We start from the raw sequence: 14469 nt of genomic DNA, 5'->3' as shown, positions 1-14469 counted from the left end.
GGGAGGTGGAGCTGCAGTGACCGCAGCCTCCCACAAGGGGGTGCGAGGGAGCGCGGGGGCAGGGCGGAGTTAAGGGGCTGCCTTCTTGCAGCTCAGCCCCTGTGCCAACCCAAATGTCAATCTGTTGTAACCTGTTTGGGCAAACTCAAACTCAATTGACTGATTTATTTCTGCAAACAACAACGGTGCCTTTTCTCCCTGAGACTTTTCCACCTTGCCTCATCTATCCCTGGGATACAATAAAGAAACATTAGGATGATAGTGATGATGATGATGATGATGACGACGACGACAACTATTGCTTTCTTGCATATCATTTTTATTAAGTTTGTGGAAGCACAGAAATAGACTGAAATCTAAATTTATGAAGTTACAGATTGCAAAAGACACTTCCACATATTCAGTACATTTGCTAGTCACTGAAAATTGTTCCTTATCCTAGTTTATCTCAGGAAATGTCTGGTACTCTATTATTCATGGAATTCTGAATGAAATGATTACTAGGAAAAAATAACAAATACCAGGCTTATGTCAGTATTTGTGAAATAAATTTATCCCCCAGCATCTCACTCTCTTTCAGCACCTCTCCCCATTTTTTTCTTTTCTTCAAAAAAACAGTAGCAAGTGAAGGTAAATATATCTTCCCCAGTGTTTACACTCACAACAGCAAAATTCCATCAAACAAACATTTCTTTTCCTTGAACGCTTCTAACAACTGGAGAAATATCCTGTCTTACAGGACTTGGATTTTTTTAGTTCCACAGTGATCTTCAGGAACTGCAGAGTAAATAGTACATGTCTGCTAACTGTCCTGTTCCTGCTAGATAGGGCTGCTGGGCCTGACAGCAGTGGCGTTTTCTACTTTGGTTTTTTCAAGGCTAATGTCTGTACTATTTATGTATATTTGTGCAAGAGAATTGTCTCTTCTTTGCGTATACAGATGTGCAAAGCTGGTGGAAGCATTATTCAGCACTGACACTTTGCGGAGTTATCAGTAAGCAGGGCTGCAGCATCTATACATCACAATGAGAACTCCCCGGACATGATGAAGCCCTGTTGCTATCTCAGAATCTCAGCTTCCATTTAATAACGTGCATGGATTTTTAGTGCTTCTGCTTAAAAGGCCTGATGCAGTCACCAATGAATTTGCAGATTCCCCTGAAACAATGGCAAAATATTGGCTCTGCTACTCTGAATATCAGTAAAGGTTAAAGCTGTCCTATTGATCCACCTGCACACCTGGATCAGAATTCCATATGGGTGACAGAACTTAGAAAACAATCACTGTCTACTTCCAGTTTAGAAATGTGATAAGTAACATCCATGGGTAAGACCTTTAGCCAGTATAAATCTATATAGTATCAATAAATTAAATTTGTTTCAAATAAAATTCTGCCTTGTGTGTTCACGTAGCGCTGCAGAAAAGCATTATTTAAGCAGTAAATGCAAAGAACAAAAAAACTGCTTGGCTTTGTGTGTTTCTATCATATATGATTTATACTGCACACATACCTGTTGTGTAAGATTTGCCACGTTGCATATTTCTGTTAATCTGTTATGTATGACAGTGGTAATACTGTGTAGAATGGGTCTTTATGCAAATATATGAAAGGTATCCTCAGTATAACCAGATTTCAGGTTGTCAGAACTACTATATCTGGCAAGATGTGGCATTCCAGTAGGCTTTTTTGTTTCACTAGTAAGCAATCTGAATTTTATTTATCAGGACACTCAGCAAAAAATCGCCATATAAAAGCACAATTCTTCTGGGAATGCACCTTACAATATGGTTTTCATAGTTTTTCTGTCAATGTATATAAAAACCCCAAAGCCCAAAATTCACAACAATTTTTTGCTCAAAACCAATTGCATTATTTCCAGGTCGCAGCCCAGGGCTCCCAGGTTCTGACCACAGCTCTGCCACTAGGTCAATTTCTAGGCATGGGCTAGTCATGAGTGTGTCTGTTTCCCTATTGAGAAAAAATGAACTTAACAACTGTCTGCTACACAGATGTAATAAAATAAAGTATTTACTCTGAGCCTTGAGATTCCCAAGTGAAAAAAATAACATGAGAGCAAAGGATAAATGAGCTACCATTCACATACATGGCAAGCTGTTCTAAACTAAGAAAGGAAAATTTCCTTGGCTTCCAGAGAGAGAAAATGCAAAGAAAAGTTAAAGGACCCTTTGACTTTTCGTAGCACTGAATGGTGCCCAGTTGATCCAGTTTTGATTTTAATATCTGTAACATCAATGTAGTTAAGTATAAACTGGACATACATATCTGTGCCTCTTCCCCAGACATGTCTGTTTCTTCTTTTCAGACGTGATTTCCAGCAGGTTGGCTAGAGACAAAATGCCAATGCATAAATGAGTACTTCTCACAGCAGTGTTAAATTTTTAGGAATCGGAGTTTAACTCCTTACATTTTTAATGAATGCCACTTTAGCATAAACCCAACAATCTGTAAGCTAAACATGTTCATCTCAAACAATTCCATTTTTTCCCCCGCAGACGTTTCCGCCGACAAGATGTTCGACATGGAAATGCAGCGCAGCAGTGCTTTGGCCAGCAGTTCATTGGTAATCTACTCACACGTTTACAAATTGCTAGCAAATGCCTGGAGCAGAGGCACAGACTTTGCCAAGAGCATGAGCCAGACCATGATCCCACCTGAGTTTTTTTACTGGCTTATACCTATAATAAGGATTTATGATAAATTATAAGAGTCATGGGGATGAGCTCGTTATGCAGGTTTAAGAATGACTTTGTTTCAATAGCAGGTGAGGTTCATCCCACAGCATTCATATAGTCCTGCAGCTCTGTCATTCAGACTAGGGATGTAGCTAATGCATCTCAAGGGCCTCCAGTGGAAATGCAAGTGGAAAGATGGGGCAGGGATAAGAAACAACAGGGCTGCATCCGGAAATGTGTATGAAATGCTGCCAGGACACTCAGTCAGAACTGAGAGAGCTCCATAGCACAGAGATGGGCAATGACACGTCAGAACACAAATGTGTTTTTATGATTATCATCAAGATTTGTCCTAAAAAAAGATTACCATGTCTAATGCTGTTTTCCAAATCTTGGAAAGTGATGATTTCAAAGACTGGGAAAGGCAAAACAGAGAGCAAGCAGTTGCCTGGACATCCTCAGTATTTTGCAGGATAACTCAATACATTTATAAAAGAAAAAAATCAAATATAAAATGTTCTTTTAGATAGATAGTCAGAGGAAAGATATTGTAGATATTAAAATATCAGATATTTTACCAGAGAAAGCTTCATTAAAATTGGAGATCATTGGAGGATATTGTAGATTTTGAAAAAGTATATTCAAACATGAAATATTAATTATACAGTAAGTTTGAAATGCAACAGAGAAATCACAATGATATAAAATCCTGTATTGTTAAGGTATAAAACTGATTGGTCTCAAGAATATTTCTCACTGCTGTGGAATAAAATGATTTCATTAATGAGGCAATTGGTCTCCTCCAGTGTAAGATCTAGCTTATCTTCCTCCAGATGTTTTGTTGGATGGAAAAGCAGAATTGAGATTTGATTAATTTCATTCACCTTGCTTTTATTAGCACCCTTGGGCCAATACTATACATTCATTTTACACGTGTATAACATGGATATGTATAATTTGGTTAGGTTATTTATAGTTTTCAAGAGTTTCATTCTGCAAAAGACTATGTGCTCTCCCTAAAAATATGTAATTATTTATTATATGTAAGCATGTATTGAATCTTCCTGTTTCACTGAGTGAAAATGAAATAGATGAACTGTTCATAAGAACCAGGCACAAGCAATTAGCAGTCTGAAAGGCTGAAATCTGTTTCTCTGTGTATAATCTTAGCTGAATCATGGCACAATTTGGTCCATTTATCTTGTGGCCAGATCCTGTAAGAATCTGGGATGATCGGAAAATTCACTTAGTGGGTCAGACCTTCACCAGACACTACTTCTCAGTCACTATATGGTTGGATCTGAATTAAAGTTCACTCTGAAAAGTAAATACACTTTGAATATGGAGTGTAACAAGTATTAGCCGTGACACATATTTTTAAAACATTTCTCTTCCTTCCAGGTGAAGTCCTGGAGAAGACCGAGGAGCGACTTGTTTATGGAATAGAGTACAACAGTACCCTTCTGGAGTGCACCCCTAAGACCTTACAAGCAAAAGTAATCTGGTTTGTCCAGCGAGCACATGAAGCTAAGAAGGAAGAGGTAAATATTCCTTTAGCCTAACCTTTTAACTAAAAGAGTCTGTGCTTAGGAATATTACATCTTTACTGAAAGGCCTGTCATCAGTCGCTCTCATGAATTAATAGACATGAGAATTTCAACTGGTGTTTGCATTCAGCATCTTGAACACAGATGTTAGAAATATAGAAAAACTTGATTGAAGATCTCAAACCAAAAGAGAATCCAACTCTTCTCTTGGTGTGTTATTGCAGAGGTGAAATGTGTACATATTGCTCCCAATGTGAGTCTAGTTTAACATTTATTCATTCTTGCTACCTCACCTATTACATGACAGAACCTCCTGAAAACGGGTTTTGGTGGATTCTCTGCCACTTTTACATCTATTTCCCTATTATGAAACAGACTCTAACTTTCCAGTAGGTCTTTATACTACTAAGATGAATTTGTTTTAATGGTTCCACCTGCAAGTTATTTCATTTTTTCCATGAATAATTATTTACTCATCAGAAAAAGACAATTTCAAGCAAAGAGAAGTAGAACAATATTGTCATAGAATCACAGAATGGTTTGGGTTGGAAAGGGCCTTCAAAGATCATTTAGTCCAACCCTTCAGCCATGGGCAGGGACATCTTTCACTAGATCAGGTTACTCAAAGCCCTATCCAACCTCACTTGAACGCTTCCAATGATGGGATAGCCACAGCTTGTCTGGGAAACCTGTTCCAGTGTCTTATCACCCGCAGCATAAAATATTTCTTCCATATGTCCAATCTAAATCTGTCCTCTTTAAGTTTAAAATAATTATCCCTTCTCTTATCACTACATGCCCTGGTAAAAAGTGTCTCCATTTTTCTTATAGTCCCCCTTTACATATTGAAAGGCTGCTATAAGGTGTCCCCAGAGCCTTCACTTCTCCAGACTGAACAATTACAACTCCCTCAGCCTGTCTTCACAGGACAGGTGTTCCAGCCTTCTGATTATTTTTGTGCTCCTCCTCTGAAGTTGTTCCAACAGGTCTTTGTCCTTCTTACGTTGGGGGCCCCAGAGCTGGACACAGTACTTCAGGTGGAGTCTCACAATAGCAGAGTAGAGGGGCAGAATCACCTCCCTGCTGGCCACGCTTCTTGTGATGCAGCCCAGGATATGGATGGCTTTCTGGACGGCAAACACACAGTGCCAGCTCACGCCCAATTTCCCATCCACCGATATACCCAGGTCCTTCACTGCAAGGCTTTTTTCAATCCATTCATCGCCCAGTACTTCTTGTCTGCCTTATATTCGGCATCTTAGTGTTAAATAGAAAGATGGAGATGCCATTCTCCTGGACATTTCTGATGGTTGGATTAGACAGCTGTGTGCTCCCTGCTTGCTAGCATCAGCAAATACATTGTAGTTAATAACCTAGCTCTCGGGAGCTGTAGGAGGAACTCAAACACCAAGCTCAGAACTGTGGCTTTAAGATCTTATTGGCCCTGCAGTTAGAAATAAAAATGCCTATGAGTGCTACCTCAAAAACATTTGTCAATGTATAAAAGCATTCACAGGGACAGTTTTTGGAGGTCATCTGGCAAATGCCTGTTTGTTTTCTATCCACTAGTTTATTTGCATGTTTCAACCTTATTTCCCTCTGTGATTTAGCCACAAGTGACTAACCCATGCTGGGAAAACAGGAAACTATCTGCTCCACTATCTGTTCTACCATGCTTGCCAGATTCTCTAGGTTGCTTTCCTTTCACAGCTCAACTTCTTTACTTCAAGTAAATATTTTCTTTACTTAAAAACTGTGAATTAAAGGATCATGGATTCCTAATTGTCCTCTTGAAATGTAATATTACATTCATGAAAGTACATTTCAGAAGTAATTGCACTGATTTAATGTAATAGTAAAGGCCTGTGCTCTATAGCTGCATCAATTTGTTTTTCAGGTGAAGACAGATGATAGAATAATCAAAATGGACCTTGGCCTCTTATTCCTGAAGCTGCATCGGCTGGATGCAGGGACGTATTTTTGTCAGACAGTGGAACACAGCATTGTTCACACTGTCAGGAAAATCACCCTGGAAATAGTTGAGGAAGAGCGTGTAGATGAAATGTTCAATAAAGACTATGAGGAGGAGACACCTCACAAAATGCCATGCCCAATGCAGAGCAGTATACCTCAGGCATCCAAGCCATGGTACAAGGAATTTCTTCAACTAATAGGTTATAGCAACTTCCAGAGAGTGGAGGAATACTGTGAAAAAGTGTGGTGTACAGATAAGAAGAGAAAAAAGCTGAAAATGTCTCCATCCAAGTGGAAATATGCCAACCCTCAGGAGAAGAAGGCAAGGATCCGGCCAGAGCATTACCGGTTGCCCAGGAACATAGCTGACTCTTGATGGACAAACATCCATCTACTGTTTCTGGGCAAGATTTTATTTGGACTTAAGTAAGAGGGTGAAATCAGTCTTGGTTTTGGTAATTGACACAGGTTTATATATGAAATATGAGGACTGAAAACAAAAATGCTATGGTAAGTTATACTGTACACTCATGATGACTGTTTAGAAGCATTTTAAACAAAATCTTCTTAACTTTCTGATTCTAAGTAGGTCAATGCAATCAGAGTTTTGCATTAGGGAGGACGTGACAATCTTCAGACTTTGAGTGCTTGAATCAGTTTCCTGTGTGGACCATGCTTGCGCTGTATATTGTTGCATATGATGGCATATTTAAGCAAATTCAAATAGCTAAGCATTCACAAGCAGATGAAAAGTATAACACGTTTTTTCTTCGTTTCACAAATTTCTCATGTTTCTGAAAGCGGCACGTCTTAAGATCTTTCCTTTTGATTGTGACCTGTCTGAGTTTCTCACTGAGAACAATGAGTTGTGTTAATACAGTGTACTGCTATTTGTAAAGATAATGAAGGGAAAATACTATTTACTTCCCACCATTTTTTGTCTTATCAGTCATTTATGAAGCGCAGTGTGCTCTCACAGCTAAATGATATTCCCTAGTAACTTGATGTAAGTCAAATGCATGCTGAGAACACAAACAGAATGAAATTCTTCAACTTATCTATATAAAAAGTTGGAACGATGGTTTAGATAGAAAACGAGTCTATCTTGTCGCTAGTAATGGACATCGCCTTAGTAATGACACGAATTAAGGGAGTGCCCTCTTGTGGCAAAACAAAGTAAAAGCTGATGTTACCTATTTTCTGAAGAAACGTGTAAAGCAAAGAGGTGTTGCCCAGATCCACAGCTGGTTTGTTTTCAGCACACGCTTCCAGTCTCCATGTGCTAAATCCACAGACTTAGAAGGAAGTTGGAAGTCATTTATGCTGGAAAGACAGCATTTAAAGTAAGTAATGTTTTATGTTGTTAAAGTGCTTATGGGGTAAAATGCAGTCATAAAAAGTTAGGATGTAGATTAAAAAGAAGAACAGCATTATGCAGCTGTGTATATATAGTTTCAGGGTCTGACCAGGTAAATCTTTTCCAGATATGTGATCTTTGGTCAAAAGGGCTGCTTTGCTGTTCTTGTGAGCGATACCAGGAGAGGTCAAAGAACCAAGTCACTTAGAATCTAGGTCTTTCAAGACTTAAAAAAAAAAAAAAAAAGAAAAAAAAAAAAAAAGAAAAAATTTAATCCTCTAAGTACAAGAAACAAGATGCAGAAAATGCAGAAAAACTAGCATTTCACTACTTGAGAAATCTGATATTACAATATGAATTTGATTTTTTTTTTAATTGGAAATTTTTAAAAAAATACAGGGAAGTTATAAACACAAATGAGTCACAAATAAGTTAACTCCTCAAATGAGAACATGATGCCAATAGGGGAAATAGCCAAGCTTATACAGATTTTGATGCCACCAAGAAAATATACAAGGGATTCACCAGTCACAACAAGGTTCATATTGAGCTTCAGCTTCTAATCAGGAAACAGTACTTAACTCAGTGGGAAGTACGAGCCTGGATAACAGAGATTTGCTAGGTTTGTGTTAACAAACACAGCAATCGGTGTTCACCCAGTGTTTTCTGAACAGGTTGTGTGTGAGAGATCTCATGGGTGCTGGCAGGACCAGAGAGCTTTCCTGTGCTCCTCTGGGAACAGAGGCTGTCCCAGTCTTTGAAAGGGGTCTGTGGGCACAATGTCAGCAATGGAGAATAAGGAAAACAGGGTTTCACCTTGTGTTAGTATAACAGCAGACAAATTTTTCTGTCAGCCAGTAGTGTTAAGGAAAACTATTTATCTGAAGGTTTGCACTTCGTTTAGCTAGATTGCCTGTCTAAGAGATGGGACCAGACACTGTGCGCAGACTTGCATGAATTCATGCAGTTGCAAACTTTGATCTGATACAGAAGACTGGATAAATTCACTTTTCTGTGACAGTTTAATGGAACTTAGTTGAAGTTAGGATCCCCTGTTTGTTTACAGTTATATGGAAAGTGCTAGTACTGAAGGCTGTGGAAGAGAGAACATACACAGAACAAGCACCCCTGATTTATACTTAATTCCCTATACAATCCTCACTGGCTTCCTTGGTGGAAAACTCTTAAAACACCACTGAAATCCTTTTCTGATGAATTGTGGAATCCTCTTCTTTTCAGCAGTAATGGGAGTTATATTTTACTTTTCCTGATTCATTTGCTAGCATCTAGTGCCAAATGTACCATTAATGGACTATTAGAAAGGAATAACAGCATCTCAGTCTGGTGGAACAACCTCATTCTCTGAGATTTCAGGTTGAAATCATGTGATATGCAAATCAGGATTCCTGATTTAATACAAGAGTGTGTATTTTTAGCTCCCCATCCCTTTAGTGGTTACATGTGGAGAATTGCATTAAATTTTTATTTACTTTTTAAAATTTAAATTTCTAGCTCACACCTTGCTACTTTCATGGTTGCAATGCCTGTGAGGATTCAGAACTACAAAGTCTTGTTCAAAGAGTGCTATGACAGCTATGGAAGAAGAGAAAGAGTGACAGTGTATTTTGGAAGGATACGCACAAATGTGCTCGTACACAGACAATGTTATTTAAAATGCTTCTTTGTATATTTGGGAGGCATTGTCTGCTTCTTTTCGTTATGATTTTGATGTATTTTGTATGTGCATGAAGTGGTCAAATTATAAATATAATTAAGAACCATTTTTGGCTGAAATAATCTGTATTATTTCTCATCATTTCTTTTCATCAGACAATATGATTACGTGCAAATCACTAGTCATGCCTTGTTATTTACAGATGCCCTTCACAATGCATTTATTGAGCAGAGATCTCAGATCAGGATAGAGGGATGTTAGTACACGGTTGCCAAGTGGGAAACTGTGGAACAGGGTAATGAGTAGATTTAGTCTGTTAATGTCAGGTAGATTTGGGAAAGCTAGGATTAGAGCACATCTGCTGCATTAATGTATTTTGAGAGTTGCACATGGTCACTTAAACCCAGACGGTTCTAATTGATGTAAATTCACTGAGAAACAACAGTTTAGATAAAGCTTTGAACTCTGACCTGCTGCATGATGAGGGACAAGCCAGATCACTTGGACTAAACACTCACTTTGCTTTGCTCTCGCTCTCGCTCTCTTGTCAATGAGATTATTGCCACCTTGTACAAACTACTGTGCTCCCAGGCTCTGTTGGGACATCAAGCCAGGAGAGTGTTAGCCTGCCGTGAAGTTCCTGGCTTGTATATCTCAAAACATGCTTTCAGGATCTACACAATTTTCTGTAGCATAAAACAGATCTCTTTCGGTAGGCAAGAGAGAAAAATAATTGCCCTACATCCAGGTGACTGAATAGCAGAGTTAAGAGTCATATTTTAAGAAGTGTTTGAATTAAAGTAACTAACATAGTTATAGAGTTTCTCTTGTTCCTTTACTTTCTTTTAATTTGTGGGGAAAGAATCAATTTTCTTTTCCCCTAAAAAAAGTAGTCAGTCAGTTTCCCTTTTTAAGAAATCCATTAATCTCCTTAGTCTACCTTGGAGCAGTGAAGCTGGAGTTATTTATGCAACTTTATGTTTCTGGGTCCAGAAGGCACAAACGCCTCTGAAAGCTGCACTGTCCAGATAAGAGGCACTGAAAGTGAGCTTTGCTACATCTGTAACCTAGCAGGATGTCTGCAATTCCTATCAGCCCTGGAATCCTGTTCAGTTCACTGAATTACTGCTTTTAAAGGAGGATTCATGTCCAGTTAACATGAGTATTTATCGTAAATGAAGCCACGATTGACAAGCCTTGCCTTTGGGTAATATTTACTTTCTCCAGTAGTAATGAGGGAATTTTTTAAATTTTAATTTTTTGAGGAAGTAAGTTATCTGACTAGATAAGCAGAAAAATGGCAGAGCTATCAATGTCAAGTAAAGCTACCAGTCACCATGAGTTAATCTACATTTCACAGTGATAAACACATTTCTAAACAAACTTATCAAACATCAACCTAATCCATCACTGTAATCCCATTTCACAAAACAACATTTTGACTCTCATCTAATGTTGAACGAGGAAATATATTGTTAAGCCTTTGCTCACATGTGCTCACAATTTCCTGAAGTGAGAAGTGCTATGCAGCAGGACCAAGCATAGTTGAATGTAGTTGGAGCTTGGCAGTCTTAGCTGCCCAGCTCCTAGATTCCACAAAATTCTTATCCATATCTAGAAAGAGCAGTTTTAACTGCAGGAGGAGGAGCCTGGCTAAATGAATGGTTTGGGGAGTCACAGATTCTGTTTCAGAACATCTGTGGACTGAAGAGCAGTTGTGAATAAATTGTTTCAGTAGACTTCCCCAATTACAACACCCAGAATACTCCACTGAAACAAAACAACTCTTTACTTTTGATGTCAGTTAATTCAACTGCAGAATTTCATGCCTTTGGAAGAGTTTTTGCACATCTTTGAAAAGCTGCATTTGAAGAAGTGTACTCTAGGATTACATTCCGTGTGGGTGCATTTGTATATAATTTATGAACTCTCAGGATATCTCTAGTCAGTCTGAAATTCAACATATCCAACAAAATCACACACATAGCCCATGATGACTTTTTCTCACTCTGAAGAATCACACACCCAGTGCCTTCAACATGGATTTCAAGCATATCTGTGCAGTCACATAGTAATGTCAATAATCGTCATCATCATCATAAGCCACAACAGCTTTAACTCACTGTCTTCTCCTCTTCTTAATAAGAAGAGATGAAATTTGTAGACCAATAGGCATAATTAATGCCCCATGCACATTTTCTGCATTTTAATTTGCTAGACGCATTAAAATGTGCTATTAATCACAGAATCACAGAATCTTCATGGTTGGAAGGGACCTTTGAGATCATCGAGTCCAACCACAAAAAAACCAACCAACCAACCAACCAACCAAAAAAACCCAAAAAAAACCCACCACACACCACACCCACCCACAAACAGACACAAGGCAACAATCTCAGGCACTAGAGCATGCCCTGAAGTGCCATGTCTACACGTTTCTTAAATACTTCCAGGGATGGCGACTCCACCACCTCCCTGGGCAGGCTGTTCCAGTGCCTGACCACTCTCTCAGTAAAGTAATTCTTCCTAATATCTAATCTAAACCTCCCCTGCTGCAATTTCAGACCATTTCCTCTGGTCCTGTCATTATTCCCTTGGGAGAAGAGGCCAACACCCACCTCTCGACAACCTCCTTTCAGGTAGTTGTAGAGGGCAATGAGATCCCCCCTCAGCCTCCTCTTCTCCAAACTAAACATGCCCAGTTCCCTCAGCCTCTCCTCATATGACTTGTTCTCTAGACCCCTCACCAGCTTGGTGGCTCTCCTCTGGACATGCTCCAGCAGCTCAATGTCCTTCCTGTAGTGAGGGGCCCAAAACTGAACACAGTACTCGAGGTGAGGCCTTCACCAGTGCTGAGTACAGAGGCACGATGACTTCCCTGCTCCTGCTGGCCACGCTATTCCTGATACAGGCCAGGATGCCGTTGGCCTTCTTGGCCACCTGGGCACACTGCTGGCTCATGTTAAGCCGGCTGTCCACCAACACCCCCAGGTCCTTTTCTGCTGGGCAGCTTTCCAGCCACTCTTCCTCAAGCCTGTAGCGTTGCCTGGGGTTGTTGTGACTGAAATAATGATCAGAATATGAAAAATCACTGTGTACCATGTCAAAATCAAGGTAATGAAAATATTCTACCTGTAGCTTTAATTCAGGTATACAGATCATTAGTATTTCATTTACTACATTTCCTCCTCTTTAAATGTGTTACTTACTACATTATTATTTTGCAGTCATTAAAAAAAATGAATATTTGATAGTGCTTTTTATGTTTATAGTGTATATGTTGATAGTTTCATGCTTTTTGTGTTGATAGTGTTTTTTATGCTTTTTATGTTCAAAATTTGTTTAGTCTCACAACAGCCACCAGAGGGATGACAGTACGCTTTAGCATCCCTCACTCTGTTGTTCACAGGAGCAGAAAAGGCTTGTGGCCAGAAAGAGCTCCTCTGCCACACAATGCCATGTACAGAGTAGTGCCAGGCGAGTGGGCAAGTTAAACCAACATGGTGCGATGCCACACAGAGGTGCCTGCTTGTGCTCCAAAAGCAGTGTGCAAGGGCATGTTTGTGCTAATCGACACTTTTTTCAGGCAGTGTCAGTTTATGGTAGCACAGGTAACAAACACATCCTGCTCAGTCATTCTTGCTATAGGGTGGAAACTTTTGGAAGAGGGTAAAAGTGAAAAATCAGAAGTCTATCAAGAAATATAAAGCCTCTTTAAGGTGATGTCCACTCATGGTCACGTAAGGCTGAGTTGAGGGTGCAGTCCCTATTAATAAGAAAAGCACAAGAGCCTGTGGTCGTTCAGGCTTCTTTGGGTTTGGTTTTTTTTGGGAGTGGGGGGGATGGTGGGGGGAAGGTGTTTGTTCTTTTTTTTTTTTCTTTTTTCTTTTTTCCTTGTAATTGTTGGAGAAAAATATAATTTCTTGGATTGCAATCTATCAGGTCCTTTTTAGATGTGTTCATTAGGATGAGATGATTCATTTGATTAATTCCACCACGGTGCTTTAAAGTAATCAGAAAGACCATTTCAAGCTAATTTTTGTCTCAAAGTAAATAGTCCAAAACATCAGAGCTATCAATTTAGCTGAAAATACGGTAACTAATTCCAAGCAGTTTTGTCTTAGAGAGCTAGCAAATAAAGACAGTGGGGAGGATGAAGTTGATAACATTCAATAAGAAATCAATAGGTATTGTGGAATGGTTTTGGAGGGAGGGGTTTTGGTTTTTTTTCTTTTAAACAGCAGAAATCAGTAAGTGATGTACTCTCATTTATTCAGAGGTCATTTTTCACCAGAAACTAATTTTAATAAGAAATCATTATTATTTAGATTTGCTTGGAAAGTAGGGGAATTAGATGCTCACTCACTTTTATACCACATTTCTGTGAAAGAAGCTATTCATAAACCTGAAGCATAACTTCCAAAGAATACCTGCCTTTCTATCTTTCTGCCTTTTAATCATCTTGAAAAAGAGATTTTTTTCACATCCAAAATATATAGCAATTTTTTTTTACGTGCACTGACCTTTTAAGAGTGTGCACATGGTAAAAATTCATTCAATCCCCAGAATACAAAATATTCTCTTGAAATTATGAATGTTCCAGCCAGCCTAGAACATTACCATTTCTGCTCTGCGCTCTGGCTTTTTGACTGTTTTTCACACCTTTGTGGCACTGTTTTGTGAATTTCATTAAATGTTACACCAGGCACACAGAACTGTGAGGTGTGAGAGGATTATTCAGCCATGAGTTAGTTATATTAGTGTGGGGTTAGTGTTTATAATGATTTGAGAACTGCTTACCCACAGAAGCTTTTAGAAAAGATCTTGAACTGTGATTTGTTATCATAGTTCCTGTGCCTGGGTGGATTATGAACTGTGGGTAAATTTTTAATTTTGTAGAGTTTTAATTTTAAAATTCATTAAAATTTAACTTTAAAATTCATTTTAATTTCACTCCAGAAAGGCAGGAATTACTTTTTTAGCTTTATTAAAAAAAAAAAAAAAAGAAAAAGAAAAAGAAAAAAGTTTTCTATCTCATCTATCCTTTTCAAAGCACTTTAAATGCACAAATTAGGAAACTGCAGATCAGAAGAAACTGTTGCAAGGGCAGCTTCTCTGGGGCTTCTTCGGTGCTTCCTGGATTGTTAATATGGTCACCACATTTGGTGGTGAGCGTAGGGTCATTATGAGGTAATGACCTCTGAGTCCTCTTCTGTAGCTG

The 14469-nt window shown here is 38.8% G+C and overlaps 1 protein-coding gene across 1 annotated transcript in view; it reads left to right on the top strand.

The window, feature by feature from the left end:
* Positions 1–6592, top strand: part of SEMA3E (semaphorin 3E) — a 141942-nt gene extending 135350 nt beyond the window's left edge. The window contains exons 15-17 of the mRNA XM_074144540.1: positions 2516–2583; positions 4097–4236; positions 6140–6592. Of these exons, the coding sequence (XP_074000641.1) occupies positions 2516–2583; positions 4097–4236; positions 6140–6592 (661 nt within the window). The remainder of the gene's footprint in view (positions 1–2515; positions 2584–4096; positions 4237–6139) is intronic.
* Positions 6593–14469: the final 7877 nt, after the last annotated feature.

Source organism: Numenius arquata, chromosome 2, assembly GCF_964106895.1.
Source record: "Numenius arquata chromosome 2, bNumArq3.hap1.1, whole genome shotgun sequence".
Lineage (NCBI taxonomy): Eukaryota > Metazoa > Chordata > Aves > Charadriiformes > Scolopacidae > Numenius > Numenius arquata.
The sequence above is the reverse complement of the archived record's forward strand: the minus strand, read 5'-3'. Positions and strand labels throughout refer to the sequence as shown.